The sequence below is a fragment of the Epargyreus clarus genome, unplaced genomic scaffold (genome assembly GCF_041222505.1).
Source record: "Epargyreus clarus isolate Ecla_fem2 unplaced genomic scaffold, WU_Ecla_fem_2.2 ptg000016l, whole genome shotgun sequence".
Taxonomy (NCBI): domain Eukaryota; kingdom Metazoa; phylum Arthropoda; class Insecta; order Lepidoptera; family Hesperiidae; genus Epargyreus; species Epargyreus clarus.
The window spans coordinates 6,091,144-6,118,652 of NW_027332224.1; the positions used below are offsets into that span (position 1 = coordinate 6,091,144).

General features: G+C 37.5%; 1 protein-coding gene across 1 annotated transcript in view; it reads right to left on the reverse strand.

Annotated features, from left to right (window-relative positions):
- Hdc (histidine decarboxylase) overlaps nt 1-20,418 on the reverse strand; it is a 31,034-nt gene extending 10,616 nt beyond the window's left edge. The window contains exons 1-7 of the mRNA XM_073081440.1: nt 20,323-20,418; nt 10,873-10,926; nt 5,686-5,858; nt 4,782-4,895; nt 4,070-4,192; nt 3,279-3,447; nt 2,712-2,821 (exon numbers count right to left, since the gene is read on the reverse strand). Coding sequence (XP_072937541.1) covers nt 2,712-2,821; nt 3,279-3,447; nt 4,070-4,192; nt 4,782-4,895; nt 5,686-5,858; nt 10,873-10,900 — 717 coding nt within the window. The 5' untranslated portion in view covers nt 10,901-10,926; nt 20,323-20,418. The remainder of the gene's footprint in view (nt 1-2,711; nt 2,822-3,278; nt 3,448-4,069; nt 4,193-4,781; nt 4,896-5,685; nt 5,859-10,872; nt 10,927-20,322) is intronic.
- Nucleotides 20,419-27,509: the final 7,091 nt, after the last annotated feature.

Below are 27,509 nucleotides of genomic sequence, written 5' to 3' on the forward strand. Positions count from 1 at the left end.
TAAAGACAGAAATAATTCCAATTCTCTTCAACAGATGGCGTTAATTACATTAAACTACAATCTCAAGAAATACTCATTATAATTTTAAAGATCATTTGAAACTGTACTCTTGATTAGTTGGTATCTAGAGAGAAAACCACTTAAATGTAAAGCAATATCAGTTATATTTGTTGGCATTTTAAAAGCTGTTCGCAGTTGGCCCCTGAGGGACCAATCAGTGGCGACTTAAGATGTGCACTTGACAATCTACTTAATAGGAAATGTTTAAAACCGCGTGGCTGCCCGGACGTGGGTTTGGTTCCCGATCAAACTAACATCAGTTATTAATAATCGTAAGCTTACTTAATTTTTTTTTACCACATAATCCGACGTTATAGGAGTGACTCCGGGTTATGTGGGACTTTTACCGCACTTAAACCCCCCCGGTGGCCGTCCTCGGCGCTGCGTAAAGGACTCCGGGATCTCCAAAATAACGCAACCGGAGTCCTCTTAGCGCATAGCCCCGTCGGGCTCCGCCCAGGTGAGCTTGTCGCTCGCCACACCGTCTGGTGTGTACAACGGTATGCGACCACACATACAGCCGTCCTTCCCGGGGTCGCTGACGGGCGGTTCGAGCTTCCGCTCTTGCCGCCCGCAACCCCGGAAGCCCTCTTTTAGTCGCCTCTTACGACAGGCAGGGGATACCGTAGCCCTATTCTACTCCCGGAACTTCAGGGACGAAGCCAATGTTTTGCCTATCAAATACAGAAATTTGTCAATTTCTGCCTATTAGAAAATGGGTTCATTGATTATTAACGGGCTCAAATAATACAATTTTATCTGGGCTTTGGTATCTGGACTGTATTTGTGTGTGTCGATACCACGAAACGGATTTGTAGTCATGTTTTACGCACGTACAAGGCGTATTTTTATGTATATAAAAATTTATAACATCGGCTCAGATTAGATTTTGTAAAAAATGCTATAAACGTATCTATTCAATGTGGTAGAACCCTTCGTGGTAGGTACCTCTGTGCTTGTTTTTTTTTTTATAATATAGGAGTAGCAGACGAGCATGCAGTCCACCTGATGGTAAGTGGTTACTGCCACCCATGGACATCTGTAATCAACCCCAGATAGGATTAGATAATCCTACCTGAGGTCGACCACAGATGCGCCGCTACCCCACAGGACTAAGCTGGAACGCCTCGGAAAAGTCTGTCTCCCTTACCACACCCTTCAAACCGGAACACAGCAGCGCCTAACACTGCTGTTATTAGGTAGAAATAGGTGTGGCGCCGGAGTCGAACCACAAAGGGTTCTACCACCTTCAACTCGCAGCACCTATTTCTGATTTTGAACAGCAGTGATAAGTGCTGCTATGTTTCGTTTCGAAGGGTGTGGTAAAGGAGTTATGCTCGTCCGAAACTTTCTAACTTAGTCCTCGCTAGAGTTGATGTTCATGATTTTCGGTGGCCACCCACTTTCACGTGGGCTGCATGCTCATTTGCTACTTCCATATTATAATAAGCAAAAGCGTCTTCATTACATCTTCTACGGTATTTTATTGCGATTTATTCACAATACTGTTGAAGGGCCCAGTGGGACCAATTTATGAATGCCACAGTAATAACTTTTAAGAGGATAGAATGTCTATGCAAATTGGCTTTAGGAAGATGGAAATTAATAAAGCTATTTTTATACGTCGATCAATTTTATTTATAAATACTTTTATAATAATAATTTTCATTGTTATTTTTATTACATTTTATTTTATTTTATCATGCTGTATATAACAATGGAATTTTAAAATGTGAATGAAATTTGTTTTTATTGCGTTTTATTAATTTTTCATATTTTTACGTAACTACGGAGAGTAATGTATTTCTAGCGTATGTGTGTCTATTTATTTAGCACACACTGTAGCTCAAACGGCTTGACGAATTTTAACACGCTTTTATTAGCTTGGGTTGTATGTATGTATGTATGTATGTATGTATGTATGTATGTATGTATGTACGTAACAGTAACGGAATCTTTGAACCCGATTTCTATCCACTTTGAACGTTCAGTTTAATTCAAAATTTTGAAGAATTATCAAAAATAATTAGATAGATTTTAATAATTTTGTACCATAGTCCTTATCAACATCCTCAGGAAAAACGATTTTCGAGGCGAGATTGTTCAAACACCTTAGACAAAGTTCATCGCAAGTTTAGATTGCAAATAATTATTGCTTTTTAGTTTCAATAGGCGTGACTGTTATAGCGAGATTTTTAGTTTAGAAAATAATAATGTTATTTTCCTATAACTCAAATGTTCTGAAACATATCTATAATGTCCTCTTGTAGAATATTTTTTAGGATTCCGTACTCGAAGGGTACTTATTAACATATAAGGTGTCGTTGGATTCGTGTAAGCTACGGGAATAACATAGGCTATAATTTTCGTCAATCGCGAATTACGTATTTACTTATAATAATTCTGTAGTATTATTTAGTATTTAGGTTTGCTGCAGTGATTTCAATTTAGAACAAACTATTATTTCTTATTTCTTTGTAATTACAAATAATATATCTTTTCTTATTTATTATGATAAAATACTTTTTAATCTCATTTTAAGAGACAGTAACTGATGATAATTATAATGTCAGCGGTTAATTATAATGGTAACAATGATAAAAATATACATAAAATAATGATGATGATAAAATTGATAATAATAAACTTACCCAGAAAGGCACAAGTCCTTTGGCCTTATCACTGATGATGGCTTCCTCGAGTTTGGCGCCTCGCATGCATTGTTTCTCATCTGACTCGATGTAGCGCATTCTGACCAGACCTGCACCAATTACCCCATATTATTTAGGTGGTAGAGCCGAAATAATGAAGCCGTCGATCACAAAAATATAGTCCGCGCCAAGCTGCTAGTCCGCTCTGAAGTTGTTGCGAGCAGGTGTAGTCACACAATTTACTATGGAAACGCGATTCATTTCTATATTTAGGACGGACTAGCAGTTTTACGCGGACTATCATATTTAACTGAATCTGAGGTAAATAAGATAGGCAAACTGAACCTAGCAAAGGATTGATCTAAGAGACCTTAACTACAGAAAGCCTATGTGATCCATTATGTAATTATGCATGTATAAACATCCTGTAGAAACCCGGCTTGAAGTTATCTAAACTAATATAATAAAATAAGATTAATTCCTCCAAGAACTGATGGATGGTAAAACGCAGAATAAATTACTCCACTGATGGATGGCACGGCACAACCCATAATCCAAAGAACTCACCAATCAACCCAGCTTTCTCCACAGACGAGTGAGCCTGGTCCGAGCAGTAGCAGATCAGATGACCCAGGAGGTCTGAAGCTTGCAGGTCAGAGTTCAGCTTGGACAACTCCATGAGCGCCCTGGTGCGTGCCGCCAGCAAGCTGACGAGAGTAGCTTCGCTGGCTGTCGTCTAGTACACATATAATGGCTTTTAAAAATTGTGGATCATTTTTTTAGTAGACACTTCGCTGCCTTTTATCAGTTATTTTTTTAAATTCTTGAAAAATAAAAAATATTTTTAGAGAAAATTTACGATTAAATAACTAATACTGCGTAATTTACATAATAAATAATAAGTATGTCAAATATTTTAGGGGCATTTTAGCACGGAGACGTGGCAAAACTTTTTATGCGACTATTTCAATTCTCAACACTGGTTACGTTTTCTGGTTAGGTTAGGTTAGGTTAGGTTATCATATAAAGACTCTTTTCAATTTGTTTGCTTTTTATAATATTTGAGTAACAGACGAGCGTCCGATCCACGTGATGGTAACTGGCGACTACCCATGGACTTCTCTAATCAACCCTAAATAAGACGAGTTACGTACGTAAAGTCGTTCCTAGATAGACAGGTCGCTACCCCTGAGGACTGAATTGGAATGCCTCGGAAAAGTATGTCTTACCACACCCTTCGAACCAGAACACAACAGCGCTTAACACTGCTGACAGTTATGAGCCAGAAAGGTATGCCGTGGTGCCACCAGAGTCGAACCACAAAGGTTTCTACCACCTTCCAATATCCAGAAACTCACCTGGATAACCCCACCTCCAGGGCTATCGTTCTTCTCGTTCAGGAAGCACTCTGGAAGACCCAGCAGCTTCCCCAGCCAGTTCATCGCGATGGTCTCCAGCTCTGTACCCGCTGGTGATGAAGCCTGGCCAAAATGGATACGATTACAAGAAATATATTTATATGATACATTTTAATTCGAAGATTCGCGGATTTTATATAACTGGAATATGTGCTTTTCTGTGTGTGTCCATTTATAGGGTTCCGTATTCAAAGCGTAAAAATACGTGTCGAATAGATAACTTCTTTTCTTTGGGAAGTCGGTTAAAAATGTGATAATATTACTAAGGCTCCGCTGTCTGTCTCTCTTAAATTATAATATATAGACACACTAGAAATTTCTAAATGGCCTCTATAATAGCATTTTTTAAAAATTAAAATGAAGGGGCGTACGTACAGAAAACCGTTATTTTTGTGGCGTCTTTATACCATACTTATTTTTAATGAGATATACTGATTAATAATACGGAACCCACAATTCACGAGTTTGACTCGTAATTTGCCGATTATTTATGATATACAAATAACAAATAGCATAGTGTCCACCATACAAAGTGGCTACTGTCGCGTATAGATTGTCTTTAATTAATCCCAGATAGGATTCTCTAATCCAACCCATACTTTAAGTTGACTATGGAAACGTGGATACAATAACTGACTATACATAGACTTACCCAGGTAAAACAAAGTACATTAAGAGCGCTGGATAACATCTCCCCCATGATCGAGGGGTAGGAAGTCAGCGCCGGGAAGTACGCGTGCATGTGAGGACTCTGCCAATGGACAATCTGGTGGAAGGGAATTATTCAATCAATTTATATTTACACTGTCATTGTCACCGTTGGATAGAATAAAAATAACATTGGTTTAAGAGATCATTTACAAATATTTAAAACGTAGTGACACTTTTATTCAATACTAGCTGACCTGGCAAACTTTGTACCGCCTCAAAATCTATTTATGAAATATATTTCATATAAAATATAGCCTATGTTACTCGTGGATAATGTAGCTTTCGAATGGCGAAAGAATTTTTTAAAATCGGTCCAGTAGTTTTTGTGCCTATTCATTACAACCAAACAAACAAGCAAAGTTTTTCTCTTTATAATATTAGTGTAGATACATAGTAGTATTTCTTTCTTTGCTTCTTTCTTACTTTTTGTATGATGACCAATCGAAAGATTTCATGTTCCATTATATAGTATTTCGTATTCAATTTTTACTATTTTATTATATTATATTATATTTATTTATTATATTTATATATTTATTATTTTTGTTAATTATGGACACTATTGTGTTATTTTCTTTTTATATATTTTTTTATTTACATGGTGATTAATAATTGTCAATAAAACTTTCTTCATTACTTTCTGTATTTATATTAAACGTTCGTTTGTTCCTTCTTTGTATTATTCTTACATTTTAAGTTTATTCAAATTGTAATAAATAATACGAGTAATTATAACCTACTTTAGCTTACAGTAAAATATAACTTAATTTTCCTTATTTTTTGCCTTTATTTTAGCATGTTTTTTTTAAAGATAAGTAACCTAGATCTTAGGATCCTAAACTCACCCCAGGCATAATATGGTCCTCAACATCTTTGAAGATGTCATCCCATTTCTCCGGCAGCTGGGGCGCCTCGGTCGGCAGCCTCTTGTGGAGGTAGCCCGGCTGCACCCCAGGGTAGACCCGGTGATCCCGGATATTCTCCAGGTAGTCCGCTATATAGTCTACCATCTCCTTCGCTGTTGGGAAAATTAGATAATTAAGCAAAACAATTGATGTTACAATTATTAAGAAGTAATTTGAAGGTGGTAGAACCCTTTGTGCTTAGACTCCGGCGGCACCACCGCCACACCTATTTCTGCCTAATAACAGCAGTGTTAGGCGCTGCTGTGTTACGTTTTGAAGGGTGTGGTAAGGCAGACATACTTTTCCCAGGCGTTCCAGCTTAGTCCTCAGGGGTAGCGGCGTATCTGTAACCTCAGGTAGGAATATAATCCTATCTGGGGTTTATTACAGATATCCATGGGCGGCAGAAGCCACTAACCATAAGGTGGATTGCATGCCCATCAGCCACTCCTATATTAAAAAAAAAAAAACCTTTATGTCTTGTATCTATTGTAAAAGCTTCGAGTACTTCGTCTTAAAAATCTTAAACTAAAACGTATCTTAAGTCTCCAATTTACTTCAAGAGCCTTGCCCACAAAACCCATCAACGGCTCAAAAGATAAAAGATTGAAAAGAAATAGAAAAAGAAAAAGAAAGGAAGCCGACACTCGTTGACAAAGACACAATTCAATTGAACACAGATGTAAACTTTTTCAAAGAGTTAATTCTAATGTTAATCAGTTCTAAAGAACCTATTATCTGTAGAAATTACTACAGGATATATTTATTTAAAAAAAAGCAATAAAATATACGTTTTGAAAAAGCTTTGATTGTTTGTTCACAAAATAAGAATTAAAATTGAAACATAACTTATACGTTTAAAAAAAGTCATTTTATATTCAGGTTCTGAGATAAAATTAAGTTATATCTTTTTTATATTTTGCTGTCAAAATCTGTACCCACTAGGGCGACAGCAATGGGTTGAAGACAGAGCATAGATCTTTATGATTATAATATAGGTGTAGCAGACGAGCATGCAGTCCACCTGATGCAAGTAACCGCCCATGGATATCTGTAATCAACCCCAGATAAGATTAGATTCTTACTAAGGTCGGCTATAGATGCAATTGTACAGGAGGACTAAGCTGGAATGCCTCGGGAAAGCATGTCTCCCTTACCACACTTCAAACCAGAACACAGCAGCGCTTAACACTGCTGTTATTAGACAGAAATATGTAGCGGTAGTGCCGCCAGAGTCGACACCTTCAACATTTATTATGGGAAGCAGTGATCAGGAGTACTGCATCCACGTAGCAACTTTAATTCAATATAAAAAATAATACACATTAATTATGTACCAATTGTATGCAATAATTAAATATAATGAGCGTAGCAGGATCACTTAATTAGATTAGATTATAATGATTTATAATTATATTTCCATGTTGCACTAATCAGGTTACGTAATTTTCAAAACCTATCCATGTAATAGCAGTAATAAGTTAATAACTATTTAATATAAATACTAAAATATACTATTTACGAGTATATTAAATTTATTTGAACTATTATTATTTACTGAAAAATCATCGAATAGCATTTTATATTATATAGTAGTAGATGGCCATGCGATCCACCTGATGGTAAGTAGCTACTGCCTTGGACGTCTGTAATCAACCCTAGATAAGATTAGATTCCTAACTATCGGTCACAGATGTGCCGCTACCCCTAAGGATTAAACTGGAACGCCTCGGAAAAGTACGAGTATGTCGTACCACACTTCAAACCAGAACACAGCAGCGCTTAACACTGTTATAACAGAAATAGTTGTGGCGATAATATCGGATCATAGATCAAGAAATCACTATATTTTTTTTTTATAATATAAGAGTAGCAGACGAGCATGCAGTCCACCTGATGGTAAGTGGCTACTGCCGCCCATGGACATCTGTAATCAACCCCAGATAGGATTAGATATTCCTACCTGAGGTCGGCCACAGATGCGCCGCTACCCCTGAGCACTAAGCTGGAACGCCTCGCAAAAGTCTGTCTCCCTTACCACACCCTTCAAACCGGAACACAGCAGCGCCTAACACTGCTGCTATTAGGTAGAAATAGGTGTAGCGGTGGTGCCGCCGGAGTCGAACCACAAAGGGTTCTACCACCTAAAAAACCTACCACCATCAATCCACTATCAAGAAATAACAACAATATATATTCAATTTGTTGTTTGTTGTCTCATTGCCAATAACAGTTTGTAGCCTCATAAAGTACCGTAGCCGTATCGATTGCAAGCCTTATTGAATTCTACTGAATCTTTCAAATCCCATACAGTTTTATGGTTTCTCTAACCCCTCTGATTCACTTGTTGATTCTTATTGGGGTTTGAAATGAAGTCGTTTGTTTGTTCAACTATATTGGTATATATTTTAGTATAACTTTATATTGAATTGACGACGGAGCGGTCAGTATATAGGACGCTTAGGTCCCGGGTTCGATCCCCGGCCAGACTAAATGGTGAATTTAGAGTTGTTCTGGATCTCGGTGTATGTATGATCAACATTGGATATATTCGATATTAAGTGTTAGGGAATTTCTTGATAATGGTAAATATAGCATAGGATAGTAATAAAAAGAAAATGCTTATCGTAGATGTTCTGAATTTGATTACTTAAAAGTGCTCTACGAAAAAATGCAGTTTTTGATAATATTAATCAAGCGTAAAATAAACAAAAAAGTATTGTGGAGTTCTTGATAATGATGTTAAAAATAGTTATGGAAATAATCATCATCAACCCATTACTGTCTTACTGCTGGGCACGGGTCTCCTCTCAGAATGAGTAGGATTAGGCCATAGTCCACCGCGCTGGCCAAGTGGCCTTAGGACTAAGTTCAGGGGTAGCGGCGCATCTGTGGCCAACCTTACGTAGGAATATCTGATCCTATCTGGGGTTGATTACAGATGTCCATGGGCGGCAGTAGCTTACCATCAGGTGGACTGCATGCTCGTCTGCTACTCCTATATTATAAAAAAATATATATATGTCTACCTATCAACAACATTCTTAACTGCTGCTGTGTTCTGGTTTGACGGGAATACTTAGTTAGAGAGAAACGCTTATACAAGTCAAACCGACTTAGTCCTAAGAGGTAATACGTTAGTGACTAACTTCAAGAAGAATTTGAAGGGTGTGGTAAGTGACATACTTTTTCGAGGCATTCAAGCTTAGTCCTCAGGGGTAGCGGCGCATCTTTTTTTTTATAATATGAGAGTAGCAGACGAGCATGCAGTCCACCTGATGGTAAGTGGCTACTGCCGCCCATGGACATCTGTAATCAACCCCAGATAGGATTAGATATTCCTACCTGAGGTCGGCCACAGATGCGCCGCTACCCCTGAGGACTAAGCTGGAACGCCTCGGAAAAGTCTATCTCCCTTACCACACCCTTCAAACCGGAACACAGCAGCGCCTAACACTGCTGTTATTAGGTAGAAATAGGTGTGGCGGTGGTGCCGCCGGAGTCGAACCACAAAGGGTTCTACCACCTTCAATCTATACCGACCTCAGGTAAGTAACTATCTGGGGTTGATTACAGATGTCCATGGGCGGCAATAGCTTACCATCAGGTGGACTGCATGCTCGTTTGGTACCTACATTAATAAAATAACTTGTTCAAGTTCAATCATTCCCTTGAACAACATTCCATTAATTAATATTCTGTAACCGTACCAAAACATTACATAGTACTTAATTCTTAATAATTGATAACTTTACATCAATAACTTTGTAATTATATTACAATTAAATGACTTCTGTAATTGCGTTTTTTCAATGTCATTTCAAGATTATGGGGCATTAAGTGTCATTTTTTAATAAATTATATTGCTATGTAGATCAGTTATTACTAGTATGCCTAGTGCGGTGTTGTTCAAACTGTGTCCCCTGGGGGGTCGCAAACTCGCTATAAGTTGGGAGATTATGACGACAATGACGAAGTGTCATTAAATACAAGAAAGTAAGAACATAACTTTCAAATAGTACATTACAATACGAGGACGAAAAATTTTTTTCTGACAAGTGTGAGTTTGCAGGCCGAGTCGCAGGCGAGGACTGCAATCACACAAGTCAGAAAAACATTTTTCGTCCGCGTGTTGTATAAAATTTTATATTACGGGGTCGGAAATGGGGGTTTTGCGCACGCGAAGCGTGCGTAAAACGTCAATTTACGCACGCCGTGATATAAAATATATTTTTACTAAGAAAATATTAATTGAAGGCCTTTTTAACTTGTTACGTATTAAACCGATATTTTATTATGAAAATAAATATAAACGTCGGAGGGATGAGACAAAATAAAATACAGGTTAGAAATAATGGAAGATAGGAGGTCGTGAAATATTTTCATAAAGAGAGAAAGTCGTGCTGGAAAGATTGAAAAGCGCTGTCTCAGTAATTTGGAATTTCGCTCCGCACACTGGCGTCCGGGGTTCAAATCCCAGAGACCTTTAATTATTCGTATTTATATGAATATTAAAAATTAATTATGACTTACTTTAACGGTAGACAAACATCATGAAGAAGCTACACGCCTGCAAGTTTTTTAAAGCAAGGGTTCAAAGGTCTGTTTACCAATCCATGTTTGTTAAGTTTAATAGATTATAATTATACAAGGCCGGATTTAGAGGACTAGAGGTCTAGAACAAAGGAGTGGAGGCCCCCTGGCCCCAAATTATTTTCCGAATAAAATGAACAATTTTTTCAGTTGCGTTTTTCAATAAATATTTTATTGTGAAACACAGGCAGATTCTTCTAGTATTCATGTTTGTACAAAGTACTGTAGATAAAGGTAAAACAGCGAAAAAAAATATCAAAGGAAAATATTTTTTTTTACTAGTGTTTACTAGTCGGAATTAAAAAAAAATCCGCCGTCTCTATTGTGGGAGCCCCTCCTATGTGGAGGCCCGGGGCTGCCGCCCCGGTTGCCCTCTCTTAAATCCAGCCCTGATTATTATAGCCTAAGGTCTTTTCACTATGGGAGAAGACCGGTGCCCAGTGGGACAGGAATAGATTGATGATGGTGACCTGACTAAATTATTAAATAAATGGGGTTTCTTATGAAACATGGAAATAAATTAAAATAACATACCCTTAACACGAAACTCTGTGTGATCCATTCTGGACACCGGTTATGGCCGTTTACCTGAAAAGAAAAAATCGTTTAAAAAACTAAAAACCACATATATGTATAGTGACATACAGTCACTATAACCTGTAAGTCAATTTTTGGCTATTACTTTAATATAAAGTATCAGATATCATAAATAAATAAAACTGTAGATTTAGTACAAATCTTTACTAATATTATAAAGAGGAAAACTTTCTTTGTTTGTTTGGTTGTAATGAATAGGCTCAAAAACTACTAGACCGATTTTAAAAATTCTTTCACCATTCGAAAGCTACGTTATCCACGAGTAACATAGGCTATATTTTATATGATATATATTTGATAAATATAGTTTGAGGCGGTACAAAGTTAGCCGGGTCAGCTAGTCAAGAAATAAAATACCACGCTAAAATCGCAAAGAAAATTCGTTAAATCTGACGATCCTGATGTACTGTGCAATGGCACAAAATTATTAATCGTGGATTGTCATCCTTCAAAACAGAATAATACAGAACTCCGCTACAGAAAAAAATGGTACTAAAAGAGTAGATAAACTAAAATAGTGAATAATGAAAACAAATTCTGAGTGCTTAAAAATAATTTATGGCACTTTCACAATTTAAAGGTTAAATGTTAAAGGTGGTAGAATCCTTTGTGGTTCGACTCCGGCGGCACCACCGCCACACCTATTTCTGCCTATTAACACCAGTGTTAAGCGCTGCTGTGTTCTGATTTGAAGGGTGTGGTAAGGGAGACATACCTTTCCGAGGCGTTCCAGCTTAGTCCTCAGGAGTGGCGGCGCATCTGTGGCCGACCTCAGGTAGGAATATCTGATCCTATCTGAGGTTGATTATAGATGTGCATGAGCGGCAGTAGCCACTTACCATCAGATGGAGTGCGTGCTCGTCTGCTACTCCTATATTACTATAACAAATAGACATTTTGAAAAAAAACAACAATAATACAGGATTATTATGCTATCTGATAGTGTCACTTATTAGCACGAATCCCTGGGAAATAATGAAGGAAAAGGCAAATTTTTACGAAAATATATTATTCTTCATTAATCCTCATACTATTTTTTTAAATCGTCAGAATAAGAAAACACCCAGCTAAATCGAAAAATATCATATAACCTTTTCTTCATTCTAACGTCTAATCTACACAATTGTATAGGTCCCAATGACGCTCGAGTTTCTACACATTTAGCAACATAGGCTCCCCTACTATAAAAACCCTAAGCCCTTTGGGATGTAACGTGCCAAAGAATAGAAAAACATTACCCGTAGGGCAAAGGTTTCTACAAGATTAACTTACACATAATTTACTTTGCAGAATTATCATGCATAATGTACCTTTGAAGGTTTTAATCGGATTATTCAAATAAAATTGTAATCGACTCACAATTGCAGTGTTTGCCCTTTTTTTATAACGTAAGAGTAGCAGACGAGCGTGCAGTCCACCTGATGGTAAGTGGCTAATGCCCATGGACATCTGTAATCAACACAGATAGGATTAGATATTCCTACCTGAGGTCGGCCACAGATGCGCCGCTACCCCTGAGGACTAAGCTGGAACGCCCCGTAAAAGTCTGTCTCCCTTACCATACCCTTCAAACCGGAACACAGCAGCGCCTAACACTGCTGTTATTAGGTAGAAATAGGTGTGGCGGTGGTGCCGCCGGAGTCGAACCACAAAGGGTTCTACCACCTTCGATATGTGTGTGTGATTGTTAGTGCATATGAGTGTGTACATCTTTTTTTAATGCGTAACGTTTACTCGTTTTTGTTTTTAAGCTTGTATGTATGTGCGTATGTGCGAAATTTTAATATTTTTAGTTCTGTATGCAAAAGTTAAAAAGTGAACCCAATTATTAAGCCTCCGCTATCGGTCTCTCGCAGGGCTCATCTCTTGAACCGTACAAATAAGATACTCAAGATTACAGGTAACAATAGCCTTTATTAGAATAAATGAGTTCGGCTTGCAGTTGAGTATACAGCCCTAAAGAGGTAAAAATTGATGACCTATAGAAATCCTTATCCTTATCCTTACTCCTTACTAATATTATAAATCCGAAAGTAACTCTGTCTGTCTGTCTGACTGTCTGTCTGTCTGGTTGTCTCTTCTTCACGCCCAAACCACTGAACCGATTTTAATGAAATTTTGTACAAAGATAGTCTGAGACCCGAGAAATGACATAGGATAGTTTTTATCCCGGAAATCCCACGGGAACTAGGGATGGCGATCTAAGTTTGATTAATCGGAGAATCGATCTTTTGGACCCAAAACATCGATTATTTTAATCAATATTAGTAAGGATTGCATTAATCATGACTATGCATTTAATCAAGTGATGATCTTTAGCAAAGTTGAAGGTACGAATTTTCAGTTTTATGTATATTAGTATGTTATATTATTTGCTTTTTGGATATATTTTGACATCCATTGTGGGGCCCTCTTTTGTGGCAGTAGCCCTCCCCCAAATCCGACACCTGACAGTCCATAATCTTCCAATTTTGGGTCAGTATAAAGAAGATATCCAATTAATAAATTCGATCCACGCTTCGAGTAAAAACTGACTAATATCGACTGACGGTTATATGGCTTCTTACGCTTCACGGATTATGTACACTGCAATATTTACATTATTCATATGAAGTGGCAAGCTAGCATCACCTGATAATGTTAGGACATGTTCTAACTGATCACAGATACGTCGCCACTCCTGAGGATTAAAATAATAATAATAATAAGGTATGCAAGGATTAAGATAGTTTCGGGGTTGCGGGCGGTAAGAGTGGGAGCTCCAACCGCCCGGCCAACGACCCTGGGAAGGACGGCGGTATGTGTGGTCGCATACCGTCGTAGATCGGACGGTGTGGTGATTCAATCTCACGTGGGCGGAGCCCTACGGGGCAGTGCGCTGAGAGGACTCCGGTTGCGTTCCTTTGGAGATCCCGTAGTCCTCTACGCAGCGCTGAGGACGGCCACAGGGTTTAGTGCGGTAAAAATCTCACATAACCCCGTGTCGCTCCCACGGCACCGGGTACCTTTTGAAAGTTTTCTCCTCGAGAAGATAAAATAAACAAAAAAAAGACGAAGATAGTTTGCAAGTCGTGGTGTAGTGCCACTCCGGCGGCACCGCCACATTTATTTCTGCTTATTAACTGCTTGTAATAGGTGTACCAGACGAACATATAGTCCACCTGATGGTAAGTAGCTATGCATGGATATTTGTAAACCCAGATAAGATTAGATTCCTAACATTGGCCCCAGATGTGTTACCCCTGAGGATTAAATTAAAACGCCTGGGATAAGAATGCCTCCCTTACCACACCCTTCAAACCGGAACACAGCAGCGCTTAACACTACTGTTATAAGGCAGAAATAGGTATGGCGGTGGTGTCGCCGGAGTCCAATTATAAAGTTTTCTACCGCTCTATCCAACCAATATTGTAAAAATTAGAACAAATGTACCATAAATGCAACAAAACAAAATTAATTTTATATGTATAATTGTGTATATATCATATATCAAATCCGAAGCTTTGAGGATTAGCGAAAAATGCTGAAAGGAGTTACGAGGCTGATTTTGATAAAAACTAAAACTGGATCATTAGTTTTTAAATATCTTTTTCCATAGCCGGGAATGAAACGAGTTCATTTTTGAAAAAAAGTACACCCTCTACATTATTCCACTATCTGATAGTGTCGCTTATAAGGATCAAATTCTGGAAAGTAATGTTATGTTTCAAATTAAAGAAAAAGGAAAATGTTGAAGAAAATACATATTTTTTCATACCTTGGCATATTAATCCTTAAGGATTATACATAACATATGACTTATGTGTATTTTTTAGGACTATACATAAGTCAAAACATTGAATAATTTGTTGGTTAATTAACTAATTCTTCGATGTTATGGCCATGACATACGGCTTAGTATGAGAAAGTAATAAGTTGGCAACTAAGTTCCTGCCGTTTTTAGGATTTTTTTTTTATAAAAATAGATAACTGATTAATTAGTAAATTCTATTTTTTTTTGTTTAAAACTTCGTTTCAACGTTGAATATGATTTTGAATATCTTTTTGTTAAGTGATCACTCGGATTTGCCTCGACAAAGTCATTCGCGCAAATTGTTAACTTTACATCTGTATTAAACGATACTCCGCGCATAGCAAGTTGCAAATCTATTATAATGGTCCTAAAAATAACCTTCACTAAGTCGAACATAAAAATATAAATTTATGGAGAACAAAACGTCCGCTTCCGAATGAATGAAACATTAGGCCAAAAATTGTTAATACACGAAATGTTTAAATTAATGAATGGCGGAAACTTAACTGCCAAATTATTATGAAAAAAATTTGAATTTTCTTAAAAATGATACTTTTTCTTTACTTTGTCATTTATCATTACTTCCCAGAATTTGATCCTTATAAGCAACACTATGAGATAGTGGAATAATATAGAAGTAAGTTGTTGCAGTAAGTTAACGAAGAATATCTTGTGTGTTATGGAGTTTCGCCGCTTCTTCTCCATAACCAAACACCTTCTAAAATGGTAGTAAATTGGCCTTTAAAAAAATTCTGTTAGAATCGACTGAGAATGAAATTTTGATATTGTTCCCGCATAAATTAGAAAATTGCACAGGGGTGGTAAACCAAGGTAACACTAAAACACTAGAACTTTGCTATGCGTCGCCTACTTAAACTTCTCTGCTAGAGATATTAATATAAAACTTACTACGACTAGAGTTGCGTAATTCATTTGAGTTGCAATCTTTTTGCCTGTCTGTCTGTTAACTGAAATTATTAGACTTATTTTGATGAAACTTTCACAAGACAAAGGGTTTCGCGACGAATAGATAACATCTTTACTTTGGGAAATCCGGTAAAAAATCTTTGAAAAAAATGGGGTCGCGGCACAAGACACCGCTTTTCGCAAATGTGTCCATATGCATTATATAAAAAGCTGCTATTTTGATAGTACATACAGACAGTACAATTTTATTTATTTACTAGCTGTGCCCCGCGGTTTCACCCGCGTTAAAAAGAAATAACGCGGGTGAAACCAGCCATTTCAGAAATTAGCCAGAACAAACAGACAGACAGACAAAAAAATTAAAAAAGGTTATTCTGGTGTATGTACCGTACGTATCTTCTACGTTCCCATGGGATGTCCTTTCTCGGGGCTCAGACTATCTTTGTACAAAATTTCATTAAAATCGGTTCAGTGGTTTAGGCGTGAAGAAGACATAACCAGACAGACAGACAGAGTTACTTTCGGATTTATAATATTAATATTAGAATATTAGATACCTATTAGTAAGGATAAGGATTACAAACAGACACTCCAATTTTATTTATATGTACAGATATAGGTAGAGCCTTAAAACCATGCCTATTTCCACGCGTGCTCATAATCCAATATATTTCCGCGTGAGAGGTTCTAGGTTTGTGTGTCACTGTCATGTAAACTATATATATATATATATATAACTAGCTGACCCGGCAAACTTTGTACCGCCTCTAAATCTATTTATCAAATATATTTCATATAAAATATAGCCTACGTTGCTCGTGGATAATGTAGCTTTCGAATGGTGAAAGAATTTTTTAAATCGGTCCAGTAGTTTTTGAGCCTATTCATTACAATCAAACAAACAAAGTTTTCCTCTTTATAATATTAGTATAGATACGTAAAAGGTACATAAAAGGTGGAAGGAACCCTTTGTAGTTTGACTACGACACCGCCACACATATTTCAGCTTAATAGCAGTGTTAAGCGCTGCTGTGTTCTGGTTTGAAGTGTGATAAGAGAACTTTACCGAGTTTCAGTTTGATTCTAAGGGGTAGCAGCGCGACTGTGGCCGTCCTCAAGTAGAAATCTAATCTTATCTGGGGTTGATTATAGATGTCCAGTGACAGTAGCCACTTACCATCAGTTGGAGATGCTCGTCTGCTACTCCTATATTAAAAAAAACATATTTCTGCTTTATAACAGTGTTTTAGGGTTGCTGTGTTCGAAGAGTGTGGTATGATTTCGAAGGTGGTAGAACCCTTCGTGGTTCAACTCCGGCGGCACCACCGCCACACCTATTTCTGTTATAACAGCAGTGTTAAGCGCTGCTGTGTTCTGGTTTGAAGGTTGTAAGAGAGACATTATTTTCCGAGGTATTCCAGTTTGGTTCTCAGTAGCAGCGCGATTGCGGCCGACCTTAGGTAGAAATCTAATCTTATCTGAGGTTGATTACAGATGACTATAGGCGGCAGTAGCTTACCATCAGGTGGACTACATGCTCGTCTGCTACTCCTATATTATATAAAATAGCAATAATGAAATAAAACGTCTTCTATTTAACGTCTCTATTATGAGAACCCGGGTGGGGGTGCAGTCACCATACTCACGCACAGGGTCCCGGGTTCGATCCCCAGCCAGCCCATCTAAATGAATTTGGATCTGTTCTGGGTCTGGGTATTTGTATCTTTGTGTGTGTAGCACCCACGACACGAGATCCTAGTGTAGAGCTGGGATAGTGGAAAGCTCCTATTTACTAAAGAAAGAAGGCGAAACGGTCAACAGATTACCTCAAGTAAATACAGGTAATCGATGGATCAAACGACAGATTGTGATGTATGGGTCGGAGATATTTATTTTCGTTTTGAAAAATATTTCTAGAGTGCATTTTTCTTGATAAAAGTATTGGTTGATATTACGAGTAATATAGGTTTTTTAAAAAAAGTGATAGTGGTCATTTTTTTTATATTATAGAAGTAGCAGACAAGCATGCAGTCCACCTGATGGTCAGGGGCTACTGCCGCCCATGGACATCTGTAAGCAACCCCATATAGGATTAGATATTCCTACCTGACGTCGGCCACAGATGCGCCGCTGCCCTTGATGACTAAGCTGGAACGACTCGGAAAAGTCTGTCTCCCTTACCACACCTTTCAAAACGGAACACAGCAGCGCCTAACACTGCTGTTATTAGGCAGAAATAGGCGTGGCGGTGGTGCCGCCGGAGTCGAACCACAAAGGGTTCTACCACCTTCAGAAGCAAAGAATTCAGAAGAATATAGCAAAATATGCAAAAAATGCATTAAAAAAGTATCTATGGCTGATCTCAGATAGAACCCTAATGTTATCAGGTGTTGATTACAGATGTCCATGGGCGGCAGTGGCCATCTACCATCAGGTGGGCTGCATGCTTGTCTGCTACTTCTGTTATATAAAATTAAATTTACCATAAGTCCTCATTCCCCTAGAATACCTTCATACCTTACAACATCCCTTAAAGGGTAAGAATACAGCAATATACAGAAAATATTGGTTACCACGGCAACATAGTTCTACCACCCAACTATTCTGTATTATAAAAGAAATTCTTGTAACTTTTTTCTATAGTAAAGATATTTTCTTATGAAATTGTTAATTGTAATAAAATATACCTACTATATACGTAGAAGCATATAATAGGCATTTACTTCGAAACTTTTCAATTGCGATAAAAATAACAATATTATACTTAATACAATAATTAAATATCATATTACGATTGATTAAAAATTAAATAAGTAATGATTACCGTAAAATATTATTTTTAGCGTGAAAAAATATTAAATACGTTTATCAATTTCTGTAAAATTATTATTATTACACGCGGGAATAATTATAAAATTATCAATAACAATAAAACCTGTAAATTACACAATACATTTACAATAGAAATTACACTTTATTGTAACAATTGTAAAATCAATAAATACACTCCTTTGCAAAAAAAACGGGCGGGTTTGATTTTTTAACATTATTGGTAATAATTTAGTTCTTCAGAGGTTTTAATAGCCAAACTATGTTACTGGCACTTAATAAAGAGTCTGGGTATGAAAAAAAGTTCATTCCAAATTCAAAACTTTTGTTTTTTAAATTATTAATCCCTTTTTCATTTTGTGACACTTTTCGCGGGTTTGCGGTTAAAAGGTTATCAAGCAACTAAAAGTAACTTTTCGTTATTTTTAGTACAACAATTTATGTTTATCGCATAATTCTGCCTTATTGTGACTTAAAACAGATATCTTTGTGTCTATCGTAATGGCAGAAAAAGCAATGAGAGCTAGTAAAATTATAGCGCTGCTGGAAGAGGGGTGTAGCCAATGTTACGTCTCACAGCGGTTAAACGTGAGTCGTTCAACCGTACAAAGAACCTGGACTCGATACCAAGAGACAGGTTCCGTTCAGAGAAGGCAAGGTTCTGGGAGAAAACGTTGCACACAGCCGCGAGACGATCGCTTTTTAGTGACTCAGGCGCTGAGGAACCGCAAATGCAGTTACATAGACCTCAAAAGAAACCTTGAAGAGGTACGAGGAGCACAAGTTAGCCTATGGACTGTGAGGAGAAGACTTTTAGCTGCTGATATACGTAGTCGACGACCAGCGCGGGCCCCCAAGTTACTCCGTGAGCACCGGATTGCGCGGTTGAGGTTCGCTAGAAATTGCCTATCTTGGACACCAGGTAACTGGAGTAGCGTACTCTTCTCCGATGAGGCTCGAATTTGTCTGCATGGTGAGGACCGACGTCGGCGAGTGTTACGAAGACCAGGGGAACGCTATGCCGATGTGTGTTTTGAAGAAATCACCCCTTATGGTGGAGGGTCCGTTATGTTTTGGGCGGGCGTAACTTCCAACTATCGTACCGAGATAGTATTCATAGAAAATGGCTCACTAAATGCGCATAGGTACATAACAGAAATCCTTTCTCAAAATGCACAACCCGCACTGACTGTAATTGGTGAAGATGCCATTTACATGGACGATAATGCTCGGGCCCACCGTTCTGGCGACGTAGATGCTTATATGCAAGAGGTCGGTATTCGTCGTTTGGATTGGCCAGCGCGGAGCCCCGACCTTAACCCCATTGAGCATGTTTGGGACCTCCTAAAAAGGCGAGTACGATCTGTCCAACCACCTCCACAAAACATCAGAGAGCTTAAACGTGTAATCTCGACTGAGTGGGAACACATTCCACAGGACACCATCAAAAGCCTGGTGGGAAGCATGCCAAGACGATTACATGCCGTAATCGCTGCAAGAGGAGGTCATACTCGTTATTAATTTTTATTTTTTAATGTCTCTTTTATTAAAATACCATAAAAATACTCGTAGTCTTAATTTCATTATACCCATAAAAATGTCCATTTTAACACGGCTCTCTGTTTACATTGACTAAAACACCGATACCAGGATAAAAGTGTTAAAAAACTAGATTCTCATTGATAATAAGAAATTTCTAGTCATCCAAGCTAATGACATACTAAAAATATAATAATATTTACCCATAGAAAAGCTAAGGTAAAGTGTGTGTGTAAGGTGCCCGTTTTTTTTGCAAAGGAGTTTATAAATACCAATAAAATAAATTAAATATTACTTACAATTCCCGTAGTCACTAACGTAACTTACAATTTATTGTGACACTAGACAATGTAATGTAATGTAATGTAAATAGCGACAATGAACGAAGTAACACTGTGTGATTGCGATGGAGAATCGCGCTTATATAGGGGGTTGCGCTGATTGTGGCCACAGTGCATAAGCAGAGCGGAAATCATTGTGTAATTTACAAATTGTCGTATGTAAAAAATGAAATATTATTTATATGAAATGAAATATGGAAATAATAGTTTAGAGAAAATAATTTTACAATTCTCCTTTTGATAATTCTTTAATCTAAATAAATATTAGTCAGTAAAATATTTATAACTACCGAGAGTGAAGTTTATTTTATATTTTTAGATTTATTTCTATAAAAGCGTGTACTTTAGTTTTTTTAAACTATATTTATTTTTTTATTTTTTAATTAAATTTATTATAAAAGCGAGTCCTTTAGTTTCTTTTATTATTATATATTGTTTAATTTATACTGCTGTTCACATTAAGCATCCACAAAGCGTCATAATTATAAGGATGTATGTTGATCTCTTTCTACTGAAAAACGGAGTTACTCACTGACAAACATACAAGTGAAGCTAATATTAAGCATGTAAAAATACAAAAGATAGCCCATTGGATTCGGTATGACGCAATTCAAAGATTTTACGTGTTGTACGAATATGTGCTGTACATAAAAAAAAAAAAATTTTAACAAAAAAATAAAACCGACTTCTATGTCACTACAAAGTAAAAAATAATTGAAATAAATGTTGGTTTAGTACATATTTCTGAAGTCGGCGCTCATATTGGACACGCTGTTATCAAACGAAATATATTGAGCGCCGACTTCAGAAATATGTACTAAACCAACATTTATTTCAATTATTTTTTACTTTGTAGTGACATAGAAGTCGGTTTTATTTTTTTGTTAAAATTTTTTTTTTCACCCTTTTTAGTGATGATATGCTAACGTTTGTATTAATATTATGTAAAACTGTATAAATGTGATCATGAATAAAGGTAAGGTCTGAATAGATACGGATTGGACCCACCCGCTCGCAGGGCGCTGCCGCGCCCTTCTCGCTTAGTTTTATATTGTCTTATATGTTTCAACTTAACCTAACCAATTCAATACGAAACACTATAGGCGAAGCTTTATGAGATACTAATTATTGGCTAGGTTAGGTAGGAACAGATAAGTAAATAAATCAAACTAGGTAGTAAAACTCTGCGAGTGAACCGGTCCAATTTACCTTAATTCAATAGTTAAGAAAAGAAAAAGGAGTTGATGGTCAAATTTTTCATCATATATCTCTGTCTAGCTACTTCATTACAACAAATGTCTAATCTATATACTTTACATGGGAGGCACCTCTGCATCATCAGGATTGAAGAATTGAAGATCATATCTTCCATCATATGTCTCTACTCAAAGACCTTATCATATATTCGTAAGCTCCAAATGCCTAAGTTGTATGGTTGAGGCAGGAGGCACTTCTGCATTATCAGAGTTGAAGAGTTGAAGGTCAAATTTTCCATCATATATCTCTACCTATCAACCTTATTGAATATTCATAAGCATCAAATGCCTAACTTGTATGGCTGAGGCAGGAGGCACCTCTGCATTATCAGAGTTGAAGAGTGGAAGGTCAAATTTTCCATCATATATCTCAACTTATCGACTTTATTAAATATCCATAAGTTCCAAATGCCTAACTTGTATGGTTGAGGCAGGAGGCACTTCTGCATTACCAGGGTTGAAGAGTTGAAGGTCAAATTTTCCATCATATCATGATAACCTAGACACTCAATGTTCATTTTAAGTTTCATGAGGATTGAGTGGGCAGAAGGTAAGTTGTCATAAAATATGTAAAAAGCAGGGGTAGTGATGATGAGTTCCACCCCATAACTTAAATTCTAATCATCAGAGCGTACTAATGTTAAGGTAGGAAAGTACCGCAACGAAACACCCTTTCATATGAAAAAAAGAAAATTAAAATTGGTTAAGAAATACTCGACTTATTCAAGTTTATATGAAATCGGGGTTTTCCAATTTTCCGGGAAAACTGGCGGAAATTTTCAAATTTCCTCGAAATGGGACCCCCCGTGAAACTAGCCGCATACAATGGTGTATGAATCATGTCGATCGGTCGCGGCATCGCGAAAAAATCGCTGAACAAACATAAAAAAAAAAAAAAAAAAAAAAAAAAAATATATACGGTCGAATTGAGTAACCTCCTCCTTTTTCGAAGTCGGTTAATAACATATTTTAAAACAAAATACGATTAAATATTTAAACCACATTAGTTTACTTCAATCATTAAAAAAATATAAGAAGTTCCGATATTTGACAAGAAGGTCCTTTTTTGCGTGGGGAAACCCTTCATAGGTTCTTCTCGGCTGCGGGAGCAGCAGAGAGCATATGCCGGACTCCTACCGGCTAAAACCCCACGGTGTTCCTCTGTACACCCTTTGTCAGGTCTACAGGTACGCTAATGGTACCCGTCCGCAGAGACAAGAAGGTACTGAAACATTTTCCTGTACCCTTAGTATGAGATTTTCCAATCAGTTCTGATACAGTCCGCTAGGGGCGCTGATTGGAAATGTATGGAAAATACGTAAACAAATACCAAAACAGTCATATTTGTAAAATCGTAAAAACTCATACTAAGGGTATTGTACATCATTCTACATCGAATGAGTAATAGCTCATATTTTAGAAGCTTTATTTCTATCCTTACTTCCTTACTAATATAATCCGAGAGTAACTCTGTCTGTCTGGTTGTCTCTTCTTCACGCCTAAACCACTGAACTGATTTTAATGAAATTTTGTACAAAGTTAATCTGAGACCCGAGGAAGGACATAGGATAGTTTTTATCCCGGAAATCCCAAGGGAAGCAGGGATGGCGATCTAAGATCGATTAATCGGAGAATCCATCTTTTGGACCAAAAAATCGATTATTTTAATCGATATTAGTAAGAACTTAATCGTAAACTATGCATTTGATCAAGTGATGGTCTTTAGCAAAGTTGTTGTCCATGAGCCCACGAAGGTTTCAGAGTTGGTACGACCAATTTTCGTTAGATGGCGCCACTGCCATTCCAATGAAGGTACGAATTTACAGTTTTATGTATATGTTAGTATGTTATATTATTTTCTTTTAAAGGCGGGCGAAGCCGCGGGCAAAAACTAGTTTCTCATATTTTTTACTTATGGACTAAACTAGTAGGCATAAAATCGCTCCGCTTATGTATATAACCACAAAACGCTAGAGGACACAGCAAACTAGAAAAATGTTCGTATGAATAGTTTTAATAGATTTTCCGGGTAAACTTAATCTCAGATTGTTATCTATCACAACACTTATAATGCGATCTTAGCTTTAACTACTTGATTTAAGTTTCTGACTAAGGTGGAACGCTTTGTTAGATGGTGGTAGAACCCTTTGTGGTTCGACACCGCCACGCCTATTTCTGCCTAATAACGGTGTGGTAAGGGAAACATACATATCCGAGGCATTCTAGAGTCCTCAGGAGTAGCCGCGCATTTGTGAGCAACTTCAGGTAGGTATCTAATCTTATCTGGGTTTGATTACAGATGTCCATGGGCGGCAGTAGCCAGTTATGGATATGTGGATTGTATGCTCATCTGTTACTCCTGTATTATAAAAAAACGAACACAGCAGCGCTTAATACTGCAGTTATTGAGCAAAAATTAGAGTATTTTAAGGGAGATATAGGTAGATATCCGAGGCGTTTCATCTTAGTGCAGGTGGCAAGAGTGGGAGCTCGAACCGCCCAGCCAGCGGCCCCGGGAAGTACGGCGGTATGTGTAGTCGCATACCGCATATGTGCGAACGCCATGCTCACCTGGGCGGAGCCCGACGGGGTGACGCGCTAAGAGGGCTCCGGTTGCGTTCCTTTGGAGATCCCGGAGCCCTCTACGCAGCGCCGAGGACGGCCACCGGAGCGGTTTTAGTGCGGTAAGAATCCCACATAACCCTACGTCGCTCCCACGACACCGGGTACCTTTTGAAGGTTTCCCCCTCGTAAACAAAAAAAAAATGTTGTCCTTCATTGTTCACAGGAATATAAAACTTTTTCCTTTACAATTATGTCCCGTGATATGTAATACAAGTGAAATTACACTTAGACATAGACATAGATTAGATATTATTTGAAGGTGGTAAAACCCTTTGGGGTTCGACTCCGGCGGCACCACCGCTACAACTATTTCTACCTAATAACAGCAGTGTTAAGCGCTGCTGTGTTCCCGTTTGAACGGTGTGGTAAGGGAGATAGACTTTTCCGAGGCGTTCCAGCTTAGTCCTCAGGGGTAGCGGCGCATCTGTGGCCGACCTCAGGTAGGAATATCTAATCCTATCTGGGGTTGATTACAGATGTCCATGGGCGACAGTAGCTACTTACCATCAGGTGGACTGCATGCTCGTCTGCTAATAATATTAATATTTAACATAGTAAAATAAATAAAGAGTTAAGAAGGAAGATAAGGGGGTCGCAATAGTTTTATTTCTGCACGTTTGTCTATTTAAACCTGGACGGAAAACATCATGGTGAAACCAGTATATCTAGGAGTTCTTAAAAAGTTTACAAGGGTGTGACGTCTACCAATTCGCACTTAGCCAGTGTGGGACTATGGCCATCTCTATCTACGAGGAGACTCATGCTAGAGCAGTTAAAGAACTAACCTTAATCTTATATATAAAATTCTCGTGTCACAATGTTAGTTACCGTACTCCTCCGAAACGGCTTTACCGGTTTTCACCAAATTTTATATGCATACCAGTAGGTCTGTGAATCGGTATCTATTTTTCATATCCCTAAGTGATAAGGGTTGTTCAACCTTAACATTTTTTTATATATATGGCAACACAACGTTTGCCGGATCAGCTAGTTACCCTATAAGTATTTGCCTAATAACAGCAGTGTAAATAATACTGTTCTGATTTAAAGAGATAAGAACTTTAAGAAAACGCATTCATTAATTGTAATACATTTTAATATACTTTTCGAAATATATTCATTAAGTTGAATTTTAATAATAATTTATTTTAATAATATTTTTATATTGTTTTAATAATAATTTATTTTCTTTTTTAATAATTGTATTTTTGAAATCGGTGATATTTTTTTAAATATTAATTTTTAAGTTCGCATTTTTAAAGTGTTATTTATTCTTTTTTTAAATTTTGTAATTTTGTAACGTTTGTGGTGATAATTTTTATTAAGTTTACAATTATTTAATTATTACGTAAATATTTTTTATTAATTTTAAAATGCTTTTTATCATAACGTCAAGTTATTTTTTAATTCCATCATATTTACTCAGAATACCTAACCATTATTATTAAATAAACAATTAGTCAAAATTATTAAATATGACGAAATAATAACTTAAACATGCCAATTAAAATTACGGAACAAAACCTAAAAATAAGTTATTTGACAAAACACCTTCGATTCGATGTTTACATGCATCGTCTGAGATTTTATCGCTAATGACCAAATTATAAGTTAATTAACAATTATTAAACTAAATTTTGTGTTCAGATAATAATCTACAAGATCTTCGATATAGATTAGATTGATAACGCACATATATGACATATTATTATATATATGTTTATCTAAATTAATTAAAAATTAATATAATATTACGTCGTAAGGATGTGTAAGACTTATATAACCGCAAATTAAATTCTGTGCTCATTAAAAATGTGTTTAGGGAACTTATTCCGTGTAAAATACGCCATATAATAAATATAATTTGATATCTATTATTTATAGACCGCCCGTGTACATCTATAATCAACCCTTTTTTTTGACGAGGGGGAATCCTTTAAAAGGTAACCTATTTTGACTAACTTTACATATAATTCCTATCTAGGGTTGATTATAGATTGTACCTGTAGTACCGGGATACCGGGATACCGGGATACCTGTGGTACCAGAATAGGGCTTCGGTATCCCCTGCCTGTAGTAGAAGGCGACTAAAAGGGGGCTTCCGGGGTTGCGGGCGGCAGGAGTGGGAGCTCGAACCGTCCAGCAAGCGACCGCCAGAAGGACAGCGGTTTGTGTGGTCGCATACCGTCGTGAACACTAGACGGTATGGAGAGCGCGTGGGCTCACCTGGGCGGAACTCGACGGGGCACCGCGCTAAGAGGACTCCGGTTGCGTTGCGTAGGAGATCCCGGAGTCCTCTTGGCAACGTCGAGGACGGCCACCGGGGCGGGTTTTAGTGCGGTAAGAATCCCACATAACCCCGTGTCGCTCCCACGACACCGGGTACCTTTTGAAGGTTTCCCCCTTGTAGAGACAAACAAGTATATGTTCTTTTACCACTTCTTTATAATAAAAAAAAGAAAATGGCCACCTGTCTTTACCTTCGATAAAAAAAGTACAGGCGCCTGACATTCACTGTCAACTTCATCTAATTTATTTATTTATTTATTTATTTACATGACATTTACTGTCAACGTCATCTAATAAAGCTATAAATTCTAGATTATAGGTATCATCTTCGGTTTCAGCAGCTACTATGCATTTTAATGCATTCAAATAAGGTCACATGGTCTATTATTGAGAAATGGAAATATTAATTAACGAGCTTTCGCCCGCGGCTTCGCTCGCGTTACGAAGTAATATTTTCATCCCCTATTTTATCCCTGTAGTGTATGAGAAGTAATATGAAGGTTCTGTCGTCTCACGTGTACACGCCGCGAACAACGGTACGGTGTGAGCGGGGCACGGTCCCCCCCTCATTTCTGCTGGAAGCTGTGGTGTAAGATGGATGTGCGTGCGGTGTGTACAGCAGTGAGCCGATACTTTAACATAAGGTGAAACACAAACAGTACAATCCCCTTGGAGGTAGAATTGATCAAAATCCTTTCTCAGTGGATGCCTACGTCATAACATCTACCTACAGGCCAAATTTCAGCCCGATCCGTCCAGTGGTTTGGGCTGTGCGTTGATAGATCACTATGTCAGTCAGTCACCTTTGAGTTATATATATTTAGATTAGATTAATAGACATATATATTTGTAATCAACCACAGATAGGATTAGATATTCCTACCTGAGGTAGGCCACAGATGCGCCGCTACCCCTGGGGACTAAGCTGGAACGCGTCGAAAAAGTATGTAAGCTTTTTACACTCACAACCCCACA